The sequence below is a fragment of the Macrosteles quadrilineatus genome, unplaced genomic scaffold (assembly GCF_028750875.1).
Source record: "Macrosteles quadrilineatus isolate MER2022 unplaced genomic scaffold, UCM_ALF_1.0 Scaffold_55__1_contigs__length_795759, whole genome shotgun sequence".
In the NCBI taxonomy this organism is placed as follows: Eukaryota; Metazoa; Arthropoda; class Insecta; order Hemiptera; family Cicadellidae; genus Macrosteles; species Macrosteles quadrilineatus.
This window is the reverse complement of record NW_026542648.1, coordinates 93,691-112,993: the sequence shown is the minus strand read 5'-3', so window position 1 is coordinate 112,993 and position 19,303 is coordinate 93,691. Positions and strand designations below refer to the sequence as shown.

Genomic DNA, 19,303 nt, shown 5'->3' with positions numbered 1-19,303 from the left:
TTTTTTAACAGCCGACTGGCGACAAAAGTAAACTGCGGACGTTTCCGGCAACGCAATCGGGCGAGAAATAACAACAAACAGGAAGGAAGCGCGGAACCAATTACAGGTGAAAATCAATTATAATCCGATCGAGGAGGCAGCGGTAGCGCCGTGAAGATGGCGGCGCCCCGCTAGGATTGGCTCGATAGATTGCTCCCCCCTCCACTGCCACCTGCTACGCGACGACGATGGACTATAGCCACTTGTAATTGTCTGCTGTTGTGTTTGGTATAATTGACAGTCAGATCAAGTGGGCACGTGCTGTTGAGCCCCTCGTAGGCCTAACTCACTAATTAACTTATCTCCAACAGAGAGTGTAAGAAATTTTGAGGTTATGTCTCCACAATAAAGCAAACTATGATCAATGGGTAAGCGCATTTATATATATTTAATGTAACGTATAATATATTATTCGGGCAATTATCTGTACTGTTGGTCTCTTGTATAGGCATAACTTACCTCATTAATTACCTTCAAGCATGTGTAAGAAAAGTTGAGGTTATGTTTCGCCACTTCGCTACAATAAATAATGAAATACTGTGGGTGAGCGCATTTAATATTTCGAATTATGTATTTTTAGGCAATTTTTGTGCTGGTGGAGTCCTTTGTTTAGGCATACATCTCTAACTAACTCATCTCCGACAGCAAGTAAGAAACGTTGAGGTTATGTTTATCAACGATACAATAATGTAAACATTGAACTACGGGTAAACACGTTTTATGTAAAAATTCATTAATCATAAGTTATTAAGGTCATTTTTCGTGCTGCTAGAGAACTTCGTGCAGCATATTTGAATAATTAACCTATCCCAAACAGTGTAAGAAATGTTGTGGTTATGTTTATGAACGTCACAATAATGTTAACATTAAATTAATTTTGGGTAGTTTCGATTCAAACATGTGTAGGCTAAATATTGTTTGGATCATTATTTGTGATGTTATAGATAGCTTACTTAACTTATCTCCAAAAGCAAACACAAGTAAGGTAAGGTTGGTCTTAATATTTTGAGGCCATTTGTTTACTATCTCAAGTGAAGTACGCTCTGACAACTTTCTCAGTTAGATTAAAGTAACTTAGTACACACTTTTTAAGAGCAATTGTTTTTTCATACACAACACTGTACACAAAACAATAAATTGAGAGAAAATTATTTAATGCAAAATGTCTTAAACAATTTCAATGTTTAAATTATTATTTGGACCACGCTTTGTGTTAGTGACAAACTATTGTGCTTACTACTCAATATTACCAATTATTGTCTCTTGGTGACGGTACGTGTATACTCAATGGTAACACAACGTGTTAGTGCATTAGAAATACAAACTATTTGAATTTAAAGTAACTATTAAAATTGTAAATACAAACCAGTTGACATGAACACCAAAATAGAGACTTGCCTTCATTATATATAGCCAATATAGCCTAACTACTTTGTATATGTTAAAGAAATGGTACCTGAAATAACTTCAATCAATATAATTGTTGAAAGAGAAATTTCAAGCCAAATGAAAACGTGTGTGATTAAACAACGTATTTTGCCTTTGTAATTCGCTGAATGAAGGGTTCCTGAAATAAGCGCTTTGCTTCCGCTTTGAAACTCGGTGATTTATTACTTTTGAAATCAGTGTTTTGGTTATAACATACTGTAGGTACTCGTACTCATGAGTTATGAGCTTCTATTATGATGCATTATGCAATTATCTTAAATAACATTAGTGTATTAGTATCATATAGGCTATAGTTTAAATCAACATACAACTTTCAATGAATATTGTGTTCCGTAGAAAAACTTGTTGTTAATCAACTTATAGTATTGTTAAAATGAAGTCTAGGGTTGAAAAACTGAAAAATTCAAGACAATATTTCCTCAAACTTAAAACGCATTGTTAAAAGGATTATTTTGAAAGAGCATTTGGGTGACATTTAAAATTATCAACATTAAGAAATATGTACTGTATATAATATTTGAAACCTTAAAACATACAAATCTATAGTAAACACCTTTCTGGTAGGAATTTACAATATAAAAATGCAATTTGAAGAACAACTTTTGTAAATAGAATACTACGAATATATCAGGACAAGTACGCATTATTATTATTTTTTAATCAGTGAAACCCAAAAAAACACTTGTAAACATACAATCCTTAATAAACACAGTTTCTGACACAAATTCACGCTGGAAATCCAGTTTCAAAGATTACCGCCATCAAATACCGTAACTACATTCAGAGGCGCAACAGCGCAGTAGGATTTGCATATATAACAACGGCACTTAGCAACAGCGCAAATAAATACAATAGGAGCTACAGTGCAACAGTAGTGGGAGCAACAACACAACTTTAAATACAATTAAAGCTGCATACAACAATAGTGAACCAATTGACTCTTGCAATAAAGCAGCCATTGTTAACGTGGTCAGGGGGAGGGGGGGGGACAAGTAGTTATTTTTACAAAAGATCGCGAGGTATAATAAGTAGATTGGTGTGTATAACGATGAATCCAATTATTTCGCTTACCAAGGATTGAACAGCTCTCCACTCGCAGGAGTTGGGAAATATTATGAGGGATGAGTACCCGGGGGGGGGGGGGGCGGTGTTTACAAAATAAGCTCGGTCTTCGGCTTTGTCGCAGTTCCCGACTCATTGGATGCCGCCATATTGTTCTTTGCCAATTAGGCTGGCAACAATGCCAGGTCCGCCATTGGCTCGATTGTTGGATTTTGTAATGTCCCCAATTACGTTACAAAAGTGTTTTGTAATTGGGCATTTCTTTTGAAAGCCGCGAGTAATTTTGTTCGAAGCTTAATTATGTGTTAATTCATAATTAACTTTTCATATGGAAATTGATGTTGGTTATAAACGTGAATTGGATTTGTAGAATCTCGTGTTCAATATGACATTATAACAGTTTTATTGAGTTAAACGTTTGTTCCTTTTGTAAATGCAGTAGTTAAGTATTGTAGTACAAGAGTATTTATCCTTTTTATTATAGCCTACAATTTAACTATAGTTATGACTATGTATTTTTGCACTTGAAATTTTTATTAGTAATCCAATTCATTAAAAAACAATGTATCTTAATAACTTTTTAATACCGTACTGTAATACTTTTTATAAACTTTTTTCACTCGCACGTTGCTGACTTTGTGTTTTCGTTCAGGATTGTGTAGAAATATGTTTGAGAGAAAATCTATACCGGTAATTATAATATCATCGAAAATGTGTTTACATATTGGTTAGTGTTTACGTTAATATAATTTTGGGCGAACTATCACAGAAACTTTTTCGGTAATTATTCATGCACATCTACCCTGTCATTTATACCGAAGTCAAAGACGCTGAAAATCGAGCACCAACTCACCAAAAAAATGTATTTATGTGTTAAAGGAAATCTAACTCATATTGTTGGCCCATTGCGCTAGCACGATCAACAACCCAATCTGAAGTGAATTAGAGATTAATATTACTAGTCAGTTATAACCCACCAAAGTATTTTGTTGTGGAGACAGAACTCCCCCCAGTAGGGGATGGATTCCCCAACACTCTCCCTCGCTTATCCCCCGTTTTCCCGCGTCCCTGCTCGCATTTTTACACACCCCTCACCAGCTGTCGTCGGGGAATATGGAATGCTTCCACTTCGCTGTGCTTCGGATCGACAAGTGATCAAAATACCCTCATCCTACTGAATCTACGTAGTGTGAGGCCGGTGTAAGTATATGGTGGATTTTTACGTAAAGAAACACAAGTACGGGTATTCTAGATTTTAAAAATGTACAATCGTACAGTAATTTAAAATATGATATTAATTATACGGGATAACTAATATAATTAGAGGATTGTATGAGTTTCATCTCTCTTTTTCATTACAGACTGAAACAAATTAACGGGTTTCTGGATGTTTTACCAAGTTTCCTCTTGAGAATTGTGTTAGCATTTTGTCTGTTACGTTGTTTATAATAAATAAATAAATAAACGCGATGTTTGTATCAAAGCAGATAACTATTGCACAAATGTGCATGTATTTATGATAATGTTTTGTGGATTTTTTATAATTATGAGAAGAAAAAATGTTAAGGCATGAAGCTCACTAGTAGCCTATACATCAAAATGTTTTGACATTCACTATTTATTTATCTTTATCAAATTTTAAAATTATCTTGGCAAAAAACTTGTTATTTCCAGTTGCTCATCATCTGCTACCTATGCAAAAAGGTAAAAAGCATATTTTTAACAAAACATTTAGCTAAACACATTTTAGAAAAATATTTTGTCGATTCCAGTACACTCGAATAAACATGAAACGTTTTGAAACACATGCTATCAGGACGTTTTAATTCATAAGTTTATGGATCAACAGAATAATTTAATCTTTTTCATTATTTTCCACCGTTCTTCAAACAATGTCGTTAAATAAGACGGTCGCAATGAAAATCCCTTTAATAGACAATACTGAACAGTTAAAACTTGTATTTCCTGAAATGGCGTAATTAACGTCGAGTATATTGTACTACTGACTGTACCAACAACAGATCTGCTACAAGACATCACCCTCGACCGCGCGCGCAACCCCCAACCCCATTCGATATTTAGGGGAGAGATTCACCGCTAGATTAAAATCTGGCCAAATTATACAGGATGTGTATTTTGATATAAAAAGCGGCGCCGAGGGCGAGAGGCGATCAAAATGGCGGCGAGGGGTTCACCCCCCCCCCCCTCGTTGTATAATCCCCTAACCTCAGACCGGGTTAACGCATTACCTTCATCTCTTTGTTTCTGTTGTCTAGCTACGGTAAACAAAGCACGAGTTTACTCTCTTATACTGGGTCTTGTTTAACATCAATTTGTTGGATACACATTTATTTAACGCATTTCGTAATATTTGTAATATTACTTCTGTTTGTTCTTTATGCTGAAATGTTGGTTATCTGACTATCAGTTATTGAGATGGGGATTCCACTTATGTATTTTAACCCATGAGTGAAGGATGAGTGTAGTGTGGAGTGTAATGATTTATGTAGCTATGTTACGGAACCAATGGATAAGGTTGACTTTTGTAAGACCGAGCTAAATGATTTTAAATGCTGTATGTGTAATATTTTTGAAGAAATTTCGAATAGAGGAATTGATTAGTTCGCAAAAGGAGCAACATTAAAAGTCAACAATAAAATAATTGTAAATTTTGATAAGATAGACATAATAATGTAATATTCTTACTATAGTCTGAACAGTTGAATAGAGGCTATGTAGGGCCCATGAATAGATATAGAGAATTACAAGTTACAAGTTAGTATAGTGAGTGAATTCATTATTTCACGTATAAATGAAAAAATAGCTTAAAAGCAGCATCACTGTTTTATCCACTTGTTTACAATTTTTAACAATGTAGAGCAAAAATTAAATACATACCGTCTGTATAATGTAAAACTGATTCATTGACTTGGAAAACAGACATTTACGAAACATCATCATTTATTAATACAATTGCAAAAAAAAGTTAAAGCAGTTAAGTAAGCTGAAAATATGAGGGTCTAAAACACTGAATTACCGTGTGCGCAATTTCTTGTCCATAAATAATGATTAATTAATCAGTGTTGTACCCATAGATATGTTATTATTTTATATCTATGGTTGTATCCCCCCCCCTCCCCAAGTAGACCGTTGAACTGTCATACTGGACAGTTGACATTGACAGACTTGAGGGGGGGGACATGTCACCAGGAGTGGACGACCCCCCCCCCTTCATCCCCCCAAAGACCACTCGAGGACCGGGAAACTGCTTAAGGGCCTCCATGCAAATCACCCTTTCAGACTTTTTGTTGTTATTTGTTAGGGAATTTTCAACCACTCATTTCCTGTTTTTCGCATCGTTAGAGAATCTTCTCGCACAAAGCTCGTTACTTAATCCAAGCTAGGTTTGAATAATTAAGATCTCATTGTATTTGAGTTTACACCAAGCAGGATCTCGGATTACGTAATTACTTTTTAGCGAATTTATTTTTCATTTACACGTCGAATATTAGTAAATGAAGCAATGTGTCGTTTACACAATTCCGCAAACGTTGATGATATCTTTGACTTAAAGACTTTTAATTCTCATGTTAAAGCTACAGTCAGTGAGAGATTAAAATGGACATTATTGATTGGAGTAATCGACATAGTGAGCTAATATGCATGATTTTCATACCGTGTGTAACAACCTAAGCAAAATTAAACTGAAGCGTTAACTTGTGTAAAGTGTATCTTTGTATCTATTATGTCACATCAACTAATTCAGTCACAAAATCTAAGGAAGAATTTTAAATTTGGAACTGTAGAACATTTACTAAGTAGTCCATTCAACTATGTTTCTTTTAAATAAAAAAAATAGCTACAGCAAATCTAGGTCTATGTAGATGTATTACCTATGTATAATCTATGTAGTCTGCTTCAGTATCCACTAGTCAATGTTAAAACAATCAGTTTCAGGAGTAACTGAAAAATACTTAAATAAAAGCCAACTGAATTCAAGGTGAATTATTTTAATGCATTATGATGAAGAATGAAGTAAATTAAATTCAAAGTGATTAGATGGTAATATGATGCAACAAGGCGGACATGACGCTACACGCACACACAGACGCACCTACACACACGCACGCAAGGGCTGCGTCATGCGTCAGCACGTTTACTTAACACTTTAACAGGTCTAAGCCATTTCCATCTCGTTTTGAAATTAACTCGTGTCGGCTTCCATTATGATAAAATCTCACATCAACATAGCTTACTCGTTATGTTTACTTGTTATATCTCGTTGGGATCTTGTAATATTAATTACTTAATTTGCAATTTTTAGAATTTGCATATTGGGTATGGAGTTTGAGGTTTTTTACAATCAATAAAAGAAAAACGTGTGCAACCACATTACCATGAATGATAGAACATAATTTATTAAACAAAATATTGTAATTTCATAAACCTGTAATAAATAAATGTTGCACCCCTCATGAAAATGGAAATAGACAGAGTCATTTTTGGACAGTGGACCTGGATTACGCCAAAAATTAAATCAAAGTAAACATGTGATTAAAGACGACGTTTATGGTTGGGTATGAGTGCTACGAGCTGCAGAATGCAACCCATTCGACATTGGCCAGACCATATATGTGGTAAATGAGAGGAATGGGTGATGTAGTAGGTAGAGAATGAAGGCAGACAAGATGCTGTTTGCATTTACAGACATATCAACAATAATTGTGAGACATTAGAGGATGAACGGGGCACAAATACCACTTGGTACTGTAGAAATTCCATAGTTGTAATACAGTGGATGGAATCTAAATGTATCACAGCCAGATGGCAGACCATATGTTGTGTCAGGTTGAAGATTGAAGATGAAGAAGGAAATGTGTGTTTCACATGGTTTTACTTCGATCGCTGGTGTAAAAACTGTAGATAGAAACAAACAGTCGGATCACTAGTCAAAGCTTGTGGGAGTTTGAAGGTTTAAGGTGAGTCTGAAGGCGTGATGACCACTGTAGAGTAGATATATCGCAGGTCAGAGGTTATAACAGGTTGAATGTGTAAGGTAGGAGGTGAAGGCAGCTTGTGTTGTCACATAGGACTACTGTCGTACTAACTGTAGATTGAACGTGTCATAGGTCATAGGTTTTGGGAGGTTGTAGGTGAAGGTATGTGGTGTGGACCTATGTTGTACAAACTGTAGATTATATGTATCGCAAGTCAGAGGTAATGACAGGTGGTAGGTGAAGGCGTGTGGACCAATGTTGTACAAACTGTAGATTAGATGTATAGCAAGTCAGAGGTAATGACAGGTTGAAGATGGTAGGTGAAGGCGTGTGGACCAATGTTGTACAAACTGTAGATTAGATGTATCGCAAGTCAGAGGTAATGACAGGTTGAAGGTTGAAAGTGAAAGTGGTAGGTGAAGGCGTGTGGACCAATGTTGTACAAACTGTAGATTAGATGTATAGCAAGTCAGAGGTAATGACAGGTTGAAGGTGGTAGGTGAAGGCGTGTGGACCAATGTTGTACAAACTGTAGATTAGATGTATCGCAAGTCAGAGGTAATGACAGGTTGAAGGTTGAAGTTGGGAGGTGAAGGCGTGTGGGCCAATGTTGTACAAACTGTAGATTAGATGTATCGCAAGTCAGAGGTAATGACAGGTTGAAGGTGGTAGGTGAAGGCGTATGGGTCAATGTTGTACAAACTGTAGATTAGATGTATCGCAAGTCAGAGGTAATGACAGGTTGAAGGTTGCAGGTGGTAGGTGAAGGCGTGTGGACCAATGTTGTACAAACTGTAGATTAGATGTATCGCAAGTCAGAGGTAATGACAGGTTGAAGGTGGTAGGTGAAGGCGTGTGGACCAATGTTGTACAAACTGTAGATTAGATGTATCGCAAGTCAGAGGCAATGACAGGTTGAAGGTGGTAGGTGAAGGCGTGTGGACCAATGTTGTACAAACTGTAGATTAGATGTATCGCAAGTCAGAGGTAATGACAGGTTGGAGGTTGAAGGTGGGAGGTGAAGGCGGCGCGTGTTGTCGAAGCCCCGCGGGGAGTCAAGCCGTATTACCACAGGTTAAGGGCCCAACTATCGGGTTACCCCACAATATCGCCTTAATGGGTTGACATTACACACCCCTCACTAGCGGGGCTTTACCAAAACAACTGCATTGTTGCCTACACAAATACTCTCCTCAGATTTGGCTAAGATTAATCCCTGGCGTTATATCTCTGTGAAACTCATCGGGACATTGTGACTGGTTATGGACAGTACTTCTCTCTACAATTCAATATATCAGTAATTATCGGTAATAAGCACCCACTAGCAGTACACGAAATCAGTGACTAGTAATTTATACATTTGTATGTAATACATAACAGTGTAATTAAAATTATCAGGCTAAATCTGTCAGGAAACTGGACATCAAGGAGTATAAATGGCAAAGACAAGACTCTCAGGAATCAGGATATAAAGAAATATGTAATTTTCCCCACGTTATTGCCATGACGTAGGCTGAGGACTGGGGGATGCATTCTTGAATATGATCTTAAAAAACTTGGAAAACGAGAGGCCCAGAAGACCAGGCACTTATTTCTGCATGTAGACAATCCACTAAACCCCTTTGTGGTTACTGTCATAGGAAATATGAGAGTTTGGCAGTCTTTGTAAAAATAATCTATGAATTCAGACTTCTGTAAACTTTACTGATTGGACATGATATGTTTTGAATACTCAAGAAAACTATAATAAAACGCAGCCTTAGGGCAGATTTTTTTACATTACTAGTGTGATGTAGTAACTACAAACCAGGACGATTCCAGGTTTGTCGTTTTCTGATGTTTTCGTTGTCAGACTTTGGCGTTGTCTGACTTTATCGTTGTCCAAGTTTGTCGTTGTCCAAGTTTTACGTTGTTTGACTTTGTCATCGTCGCGAACTAGAGCCATGTCTTGTGTTTACATTGGAAAGTTAAAGACTGGATATGTGCTGTAACACTAAGCAATAGAACAGGTTGCTGTGAAATTCGACTTATACCCCACAGGGTACCGTCCACATCAGTATCGCTCAACACGTGCAACGCGTTCTAGTTGACAGGACATTTTATCTCCAAGAACAGACTACAGAGTAGTCTATTTAAATAAAACTTAATACTAGTTGAGAATAGGAATGACTTACGGAAGGAATGTTGTCATTGGTACAGACTCCTTCGCTGAGCAGACGGTCTCTGATTTCCCAGGCGAAGATGGACGGACATTCCCTCTTGTACTCGGCGATCTTGGAGACGACGCCATTGGTGGCTACCCGGGGCTTGGATCCGCCGATGGCACGGGGCTTGATGGAACCTGTCTCGTAGTACCTAGAACACAAGGGGAAGTAGCTACGTCAGCCGTGATTTGCTCTCTACAACGATACAGCATGCTACTAAGGTTGACACTCGCTGCTGGGCTACAAATTTCCAAGTACCTTACTTGCAAGAGTTGCAAGTACACATACATACACTGTATCAACAGCAGATGTACCCGTGCTTAACTATTCTGAATCAACTAAAAAATGTGATATGGGTAAAGCTCGCTAATAACTGATTCAAGAACAGTTATTCAAAAATGCTGCAAAACAGTCATGAAGAAATAATTGGGGGTTGCCTGATTTGGGTGACTGTTCCTTTTTTCTGCCTTTTTTGATATCTAGATAACTTTTGTCCTTTTAATATCTTTATGGAAACGCACATACTGTACTCTTAAAGAGATACTGCTTCTACCGATGGGCGCAATTGATGCACATACAGTTGCTTGAGAAATGGAGCTTTTCAATAATGTGAGTCAGTTGCAACTTCTTCTCATAGTATTTAGTATGAAAAGTAAGTGTGGCTAGTAATATGCAAAATATATTGAATACGCAACAGCTATGGATAATGGAATGGTACCATCATCGGATATATTCATAAGTTATAAGCCTTTTGACTGATTGCACTGGGTTGATACCCTACACGTCAAAGACGTCTTTTATCATCTTTATTTACCTTCTCAACCATTTAGACTTTTCCTCTCTGTAATAACCTGATCTAGTATATTTCCCCTTATACTATAGCCAGCACAAAATAACTTTTCAGCCTGGTTATGGCTGTGAACTGACCTGCCGAGTATCTTGGAGACGCAGCCGTTGGAGACCTGCAGTATCCTAGAGATGTCGCAGGGCCGAGCGCCGCTGTGGGCGAGCTCCACTATCTTCTGGCGGGTAGAGTCCGGCAGAGGCCGGCCGTTGACGTACACTCCTCCCAGCTGGTTGATGCCGGAGTGGCCGGCCGTGGAGCAGCCGAACAGCGAGCTCTGGGAGATGGCCGCCGCCGCACTGCAATGCTCCTCTGGAAGAACAAATGGAACATTAAGTTTATGAAAGCAAACTTTCCACCTCCAAGATGAGCAAATTTTACCTTCAACCTACTTGAACTAACCTTTTCTTTTGAACTGCAGAGTTCTTCTTCAACCTGTCATTGCAAGTCAAAATTGTATACAATAAATTCACGAAATCAAACTTTCCTCCTCAAAGAACAAATTTTACTGACCAATAGCCTACTGAAACTAACCCATTATTATGCACTCAGTGAAAACCGTTCTTCCTCTGAAACAAGTCATAGCAAGTAGCATTTGGTATAAAGTTCACGAAAGCAAACTTTCCTTGGTAGCTGTCCACATCAATGCTGAAAATATTTCACTGACGCAGATGGTATTTTGAAACTTACTTGTTATAGAACCTTTAAAAAATTGAGTTGACAACTTTTACGCATGAAGTGTTCAATCGAATATTGTACTTCAATAGTGTTCTTAGTCAATTTTATGAGTGTATCGTCAACATTATCATACTCAATTAATGTTATGTAATGTAATGCACATAGTTATTGTTAAGTCAAGTTAAGTCTTCTACAATAGATATTCATATTTTGAAGAAATTTAATTTTTCGTTTTCACCCAATACATGGCCTGACAGTTAACACTAAAAACAAATAATAAATAACAGAGGAACTAATAATAGACACATCACGACCCAAACCTTCGTCGCCTCAGACAAATAGAAGCCGGGTAATTCAAGCCGAGGAATGCGAGGGTTTGGGATCTGTCGATGATTTTTTACAGAAAATCTCGGGGCCAATCAGAAAATAGCATCTCGGATATCGGGTATCAAGGGCCCGCCACTACATTAAATTCCTTTTATGCAACTAATCTGCTTAGCGTCAGGTGCTACTGTCGCAAAGGGTTCCCGAACATTGGTTTGGTTTTATCGAAAAGGATAACAGGATAAAGAGGGAGAGTGGAAGGGGGAGGGTATTATAGAACGTTATTAGTTAACGACGGTCAAAGTTAACGTTAAAACTGATTTTAGAGGATGAGTAGAGGAAAATAGCGTTGATTGTAGAGCCTACACTAAAAATTAGATTGTTTTTAATTATTGGATTTTAAAATGCGTTCCAAATAGAATTCCTTGTCTTCATGATTAAAAAATACTCTCTGTGTAATTGAATGGTAAATTAGTATAATACATATTAAAATAGCATAATTAATTTAGATATTTAATTTAATTTGTTTATTTGCATAATTATAGTTTGTATACAAAATGGATAAAAAATGTATTTTAGTGTTACCAGATATTCGGATTTCGTTTGCTGTATACTGTGATAGGAAATTGGCAACAGCACTAAAATTACATTTTAATCAGGTCTACAGTATTTTAGAGGGCATGAAAATCCAGCACTAAGTTAAGGACAATATTTTCGGATGCACTGCACGACGTCCAAGTGCCACGACGTCCAATGACATAACCCAGTGCCACGACGTCCAAAATATCATTTTTCAGCTGTTTCACGACGTCCAATATAAAATATTTGACTGTTGTCCCATAACGTCCAAAGCTTGTAGAAAGACTGTGTTTCTTTCAGTTGCTTTATTTTGGACATGATGAGATTTGGACGTCATGCAGCAGTCAAATAGTTTCTATTGGACGTCGTGAGAAATCTTAAAAATTACATTTTGGATGTTGTGACACTGACTTAAATCGTTGTACGTCGTGACTTTTGGACGTCGTGTAACACTCCTGTATATTCCATTTTATATTTTTAGAAAAATAAATCACGTGCTAAATTAAACATGTTTTTAATTATTGCATTTTTAAGTTTTATCTGCTTGAACCCCCATAACCTTTATGCTTTGTTGTAAAAAGTATATTTGTTATAAAATGTCTATTCAATTAAATAATTTGAAATCTCATACATTAGCACAATCTACGTCTAAATAGCTAATTACATTAGTTATAATTGCTATTTTATTTGGATAGTTTTAATTAAACAAAATATTAGGAATGCAAATGCATAGAACTGTACAAAAATATTCTGAACGTTTTGTGTCATCACGAGCTATACCGTAAAAGGAAATCAACAGCAGCATTTAATCATTCACAGGCACTCAAATACAGTTAAATAATCATTGACGGCAAACCCCATTGTAGCCTCATACATTATTTAATTAATTACTATTGGAAGCGTCATTGCTACTTTTATGCCAATAATATTGGCTTTGCAAAGCTAACGTTTGTGTAAATGTCGAGTGCAATGCAAATAAACGTTTATAGTAGAAATCAAAGACGGAAAATCACGGACGTTAAAAATACGATTTTAATGGAGCCAAAATTATCCCCTTTTAGCTTACGTCGAAATGAAAACAAAATACGGGTTTCAATTTAAAAATCGTTTACAAAAGAAAAATCTTTTGTGAAATCAATCTGAGAGAAAAACGGCATTCGTTTTAACGAGAAGTATATTTGCTAAATAAAGGTCGGTAACGACGCTATACGAGTTATGGGTGAAGTGAAATACTTAGGCTATTGTCTTTATTGAGCGTTCGACGCACGATGTGGCAACATTGCCAAGGAAGGCACGATCTGGCAACACCGCTCCCGCCACGCCGCTGTAATCGCTTTCCATTATTTCCCGCGCTATTTTCCACTGTTATTGTCTCCAGTTTCCAGTTGTTCTCGGCTTGTTGAATCCCTGCAGCTTCTCTCAGATCACGTGATCGTATAAACAAATACAGAACCAAACTGTACACATACGACCACTTCCTCACATACAAGGAAATGGGGGTTTATTTTGATCCTGCATTGTATTCACTACCCTTTGATAACACGTTTCTACACCCTACACATATAATTGTAATATTTTGATCGTTTTTTTGGGGGAGGGGAGGAATAAAAGTGTATAATTCTATTTAAGAAGAGGGACGACACTATCAAAATTCATCCTAAGCACGTTAGGTTATTTTGGGTTAGGCTAGGTTAGGTTGAGTTAGGTTAGGTTAGGCTAGATTTAATAACAAATTTGTACAGAAGAGGCTCTCAATTTTAAATGATCAAAATACGAAGAATACTAAGTAATAAGGAAAGTTGAATGACAACCACATCATAACAGTATTGTGTATCTGTAGATGGCTACTTTATTCAACGCCACAATTGAAACTCTATAACTATAACGGGGGACTTTGAAAGCCGAGATAAGAATCGAATTTATAACCGTTTCATCCTCATCCTCACTCCCCAACAAAACGATACAAAACGAAAACGCCCCCAACGGTTATACGAGACTTAAGAATCAAAAGCAAAAACCCAGTCTCCCCACTCGGGGTACAATGGGACGATTACTGTGATTGTGAGGGGCTTACCTGTGGCTTATCGCACCTGCCCTTCATATTTGTATGGTCCTCGAGATATGACGCGATGATACCCTCTTGGCTCTCATCTCGAGCTCAACCCCTACAGCCTACACCTGGCTTGTGGCTTGTCGACCGCGGCGCGATGGCGGGGTGAGGATGGGATAAGTGATGCATACATCCCATCAATAGTAGGGCCAAGGCAAAGTAATCGTCGCAATGTCGGTATCTGTCTTTTCGCATAATTTAGGGCATAATCAAGACTTAATAAAAATTTGTGTATTAAATATTCCGAAAAAATCTGAATTTCTAACCCAACTGTTTAAAAATATTTTACATAAAGATGAATATGTCCTAAACATCTTCGAAATACAAGTCAGAGCTTTTCCAGCACTCTTCACCAAAAACGTACCCACATAAATCAGACGCGACTACAAAGGAATGTAAGATTCGATAAATCCTCCACAAGAAAATCAAGAGAGGTAAACTGTATTCGGCGTCACATCTGTGCGATAGGTGGATTCAATAAGGACGTGTCTAGCCGCCATCTTGACTCGGATATTGACAAACTTGGCGACCCGGACTTATCTCTAAATACATCTGAGAAAATTCCATACTGTCGGCGGCGGCGCGTGGGAGAGCGACAGACGCGCGTGATTGACAGATCCAATTTCATCCCCCAGCGTCGCAATCAAAACACCCCCATTGTCGCCGGTCGATACCCTCGGTGGTCTCGCGGAATGTGAAACCACCACTGGAGCGAAGGTGTTGCGGAATGTGGAATGTGGTACAACCACGAGGGTGAAGCATCGAGGTAGACTTCCTCGATGGGGTGAAGGTGACGCGGAATGTGGAATGTGCCACAACCACAAGGGTGAAGGTGACGCAGAATGTGGAATGTGCCAAAACCATGAGGGTGTAGGTGACGAACCACAAGGGTGAAGGTGACGTGGAATGTGGAATGTGCCAAAACCACGAGGGTGTAGATGACGCGGAATGTGGAATGTGCCACAACCACGAGGGTGTAGATGACGCGGAATGTGGAATGTGCCACAACCACCTACCTAGGTGTATGTTTTACTGGGAATGTGCCACTGCCGGTACCACCAGGGCGTGGGTGTCGCGAAATGTGGAATTTGCCACTACCACCAGGATAAATATGCCACGGAATGTGGAATTTGCCACTTAACGCAAGGGCTTATGTATGTCCCCTAAAAAAACCTTGCTTTTTTTTTTTGTATGCCTTAAGTGTTAAAAAGTTTAATCTTTTAAGCTAAACAGTTTTTTTTCAACTTATGTATTAAATTACTTTGATTGTGTTCCAATACTCATCCTCCTCTGATATTGCCAAGCTTCTAAGTATTTAAAAACCCTACAAAATAACGGACAAAGTTGAATATACACCTTCTACTACATTAATGCTTTCAAAAATTCTATTTGCATTTCAGCTGAATTACCATTGTATTTATTGCCTTTGCTTTACCTGTGACATCTATTCAGTTTCACTAGTGATCGAGGTCGGGTACGAGCGACAAATGAGATTGTTTAAGTTATCGAATGATACACAAGTTTAGCCTGAGATGAGCGATGAGTGATGAGCGCAAGTTGTCCGGATGAGCGCGCATCACCACGGTCGCTTAGCAACGCTCCCTAGTGTCTGTCACACAATATGGCGGACACCGCAAGACGTGCGACCGGCGTGGCGATGATTGGGGTTTAATCAAGTCTTTGAACTCCATCGGCCACGTGTTACCTTGTTATTTAAAGATTACGTGATTTAAATGACGCGCGTCGCTCTGCGCGTTTATTACACATTCTAATAAGGGGATACATGAAAGGCCTGTAGCAATTAGTACACCTTATTGACGATCGGTTTTGAATAAGGGACACTGGAGGGTGCGAGACACTTTGAAACTGCTTTGAAACGAGTATTGCGCTTTTATCGGCTAGACTTTGTTAGCCTGTAAGCAGTGAAAATGGCAAATTTGAAATATTAATAGCTTTACTTTGGACACATATACTTATCACGTATAATTGTGTGTTTAAATGCCTTGGTGACTTTTGTAAGGGGTATTGGACCATTCCCAAACCGTGATCTTATTACTGTGTAGTCATTTTCTTGAATAGCATCATTAATTCATAGCCCTATGATAATGTAATTGGGACCAAAGTCAGCCCAGTTTGAAATTGAACGACAACTTTTTGATTTAAAGGCGAGTACAATACCTAATCGACTACAAAAAAAACTATTAAAGATAGTATATTAATTATTTCTAAGTTAATCCTTATTTTGTTTGTATTAGCTTGTTGCTGAGTATTTTTTGACAAGACCAGACGGTGTAAAAGGCAATTAATAGAAAAATCAAATAGAAAAAAAAATATCGAATAAAATACAAATTTAATAACAAAACTTAAGAAAGTAAATTATAATCGAATTCTGGAATGAATAATCTAACATTAATTAGACTATAAACGATCTAAATACCACTTGGATTTAGTATTGAATATTATTTGTAATGGAGCAATTTAATCTTAACCTAGCCTATACTATTTACTCCTTGAAGATAATTATAAATTCACAACAATAATAGTTCATTCACAACACATGTATTACTTCTTGATGAGCTTAAATCAAAACGAAATTATAAGAGAAATTGTATTCGATTACTTGCACGGTAAGAAAAGACAATTAATTATTATCGAGTGGGATTTGGAGTTTTAATTGTGTTGTTACTTCTAATGATACGATACAACCATCGTTAAGCACTGGGTTAAAATCCTGTCAAAGAGTAATAACTTTTATCTTTATGATATTATTTTCGCCCGGTGCATCCGTGTTTTACCTATGTTCTAGGTTCACAGAATATTGAATTTAGTTTATCAAGTACCTGTTCAGATAGTGTTAAGTTTTTGGGAGTATTAGTACAGCCTAACATTAAGTGGGATTCTCAGAGTGATATGATTTGTAAAAAAGTTGCCAAGGGTACATTTATGATTAGAAAACTTAGACCTTTTGTTAGTATAGATGTGTTGAAATCCATTTATTTTGCTCACATTCAAAGTCATTTGTCTTATAGTATTGTTGTGTGGGGCCATTCTGGTAGTATTAAAAAGCTGAAACTGTTGCAAAAGAAAGCTGTTAGGGCAATATTCAATGTTGACAGTGAAACACATTGTAAGCCATTATTCAAGAAACTTGGAATTTTAACTGTCACTTCTCTGTACATTTTAGATTGTTTACTGTATGTTAAAAATAATATTAGAGATTTCCCTACAAATGATTCAGTTCATAACCATTTTACCAGACAAAACACTTTTCTCCGTCCAAACCAATGTAATTTTATGACCACAATTAATAACTTTAGTGAATTTGGCAAAAGGTTGTATAATATGTTACCTGCTCACATTAAATGTCTTGAAAAACGACAATTTAAATTTACTATTAGAAAGATTTTGTGTGATTTATGTGTGTATAAGGTCAAAGAATTTGTAGAACATATTAAGTAGGTTTATGCATATACTGTGATGTAATTGTATGACGTTGCTATACATGTATTTTAGTGTTGATGGCAATAAATGGATTTGATTTGATTTGATTTGGTTCACTGGTTTACTTATCTAGTTTAAAATTCAATGGGAAAACAGAAGAGTCAACTCTTGGAGAGCTCACTCCACAAAAGGCCCTAAATACCATACATAGCATCATATTACCAATAAAAATCGTTCCTTTGGTACTACAGTCATGTAATCTTATCAATACATAATCTTTTTAAAAACATGATTTACATTTACAAAATCCACATGTCAGTCAAAATTTAGTTCGACGAGAACTTATTTATTGGCGAATAGCAAAGCATATACATGAATATGTTTTACAACCTGGGTATCAAAGGGCATGTAAAGATAGGTCCTTTGACATCTCCCCCGGTAGCGGAACCAAATACAAGTGGGCCAATCTTTGTCAGGACAGGCTCGATCTTGCCAATTTCCTGCGACGGCCTTCTGGCCATCTCGTACTTCCTTCCCTCGTCCTTACGACCGATCGATACTCAATGGTGTATGACGACCATAATTGGGGAAAATTCTGAGTATGTAAAATTCAGATCGTCAAGGTTTCATGTGTCCTTAGTCAACGTCAATTTTATCAGGTATACATAATATAAATAAACGTATTCTAGGGTTAACATTGCAATCCATCAGTTAAACAAATTTTGACGTTTTATTAATTTTCGATTAAAGTAATTTTTTATGTACTTTATGGATAAATAAGTTATTTAACAACTTTAAAATTACCACGAACAACTAGCACATAAACATTTGTAAATTCGTACTACCTTGTGGTGCAGGAAAAAGTCAACCAAGTACTAATGTAGGTAAAGAACATATAAAATATATTCCTTACATCAGTTTTTGGTTAGAACATAAGCAATATAGTAAATTGTTTATCAGTAAATAAGCAATATGTTTAGACTATATTCGTTATTTTCACGTATACAACCATTGGAGCGGTGTATGCCGTAACTACATAGGACTCCTAGCGGTGGACGCCAGAACATTTTATGCTAACCGCAGCACTGCTGTCGGCCTATAGTTAATATTTTTTTTCTATAATACAACTCTTTTATCTGCGTTCGACCCACATTCCATCAGATTATTAACAGTACCTAGATCACTTTATAAACACTGTAAAGAAATACCTACATTGATTTATTTAAAATTTTAATGTGGCCTTTCAAAATTTCTTTTTGGGAAAGTCAATTTAACGTAGCCTACCCATAACTTTAATCTAAAGTTTGTGTAGGAATTATATGTTTTGTATAAACAACTCATGTTTCATAGAACATTTTATTTTTATAACATTTAATCCAAAATTGTGTGAAACGCCGCGCTCGTTGGGTGGTCGTACAGTACAGTTAGTAAATTGTGTGTAATAATATAGAGGTTACCCGCATCATTCTACCTATTTCTGTCTCTGGAGGAGGAGGTGACAATGGTTATTTGGGCGAGAACATCCGGTTACTATATTTAATAACAGTTCAATAATTAAATGTAAATTGGACGACTT

General features: G+C 37.0%; 1 protein-coding gene across 3 annotated transcripts in view; it reads right to left on the bottom strand.

The window, feature by feature from the left end:
- Positions 1-19,303, bottom strand: part of LOC128981884 (paired box protein Pax-6-like) — an 88,072-nt gene that overhangs the window by 49,096 nt on the left and 19,673 nt on the right. For all 3 annotated transcript variants that reach the window (XM_054400861.1, XM_054400862.1, XM_054400863.1), the window contains exons 3-4: positions 10,679-10,907; positions 9,722-9,902 (exon numbers count right to left, since the gene is read on the bottom strand). In XM_054400861.1, the coding sequence (XP_054256836.1) occupies positions 9,722-9,902; positions 10,679-10,907 (410 nt within the window). The remainder of the gene's footprint in view (positions 1-9,721; positions 9,903-10,678; positions 10,908-19,303) is intronic.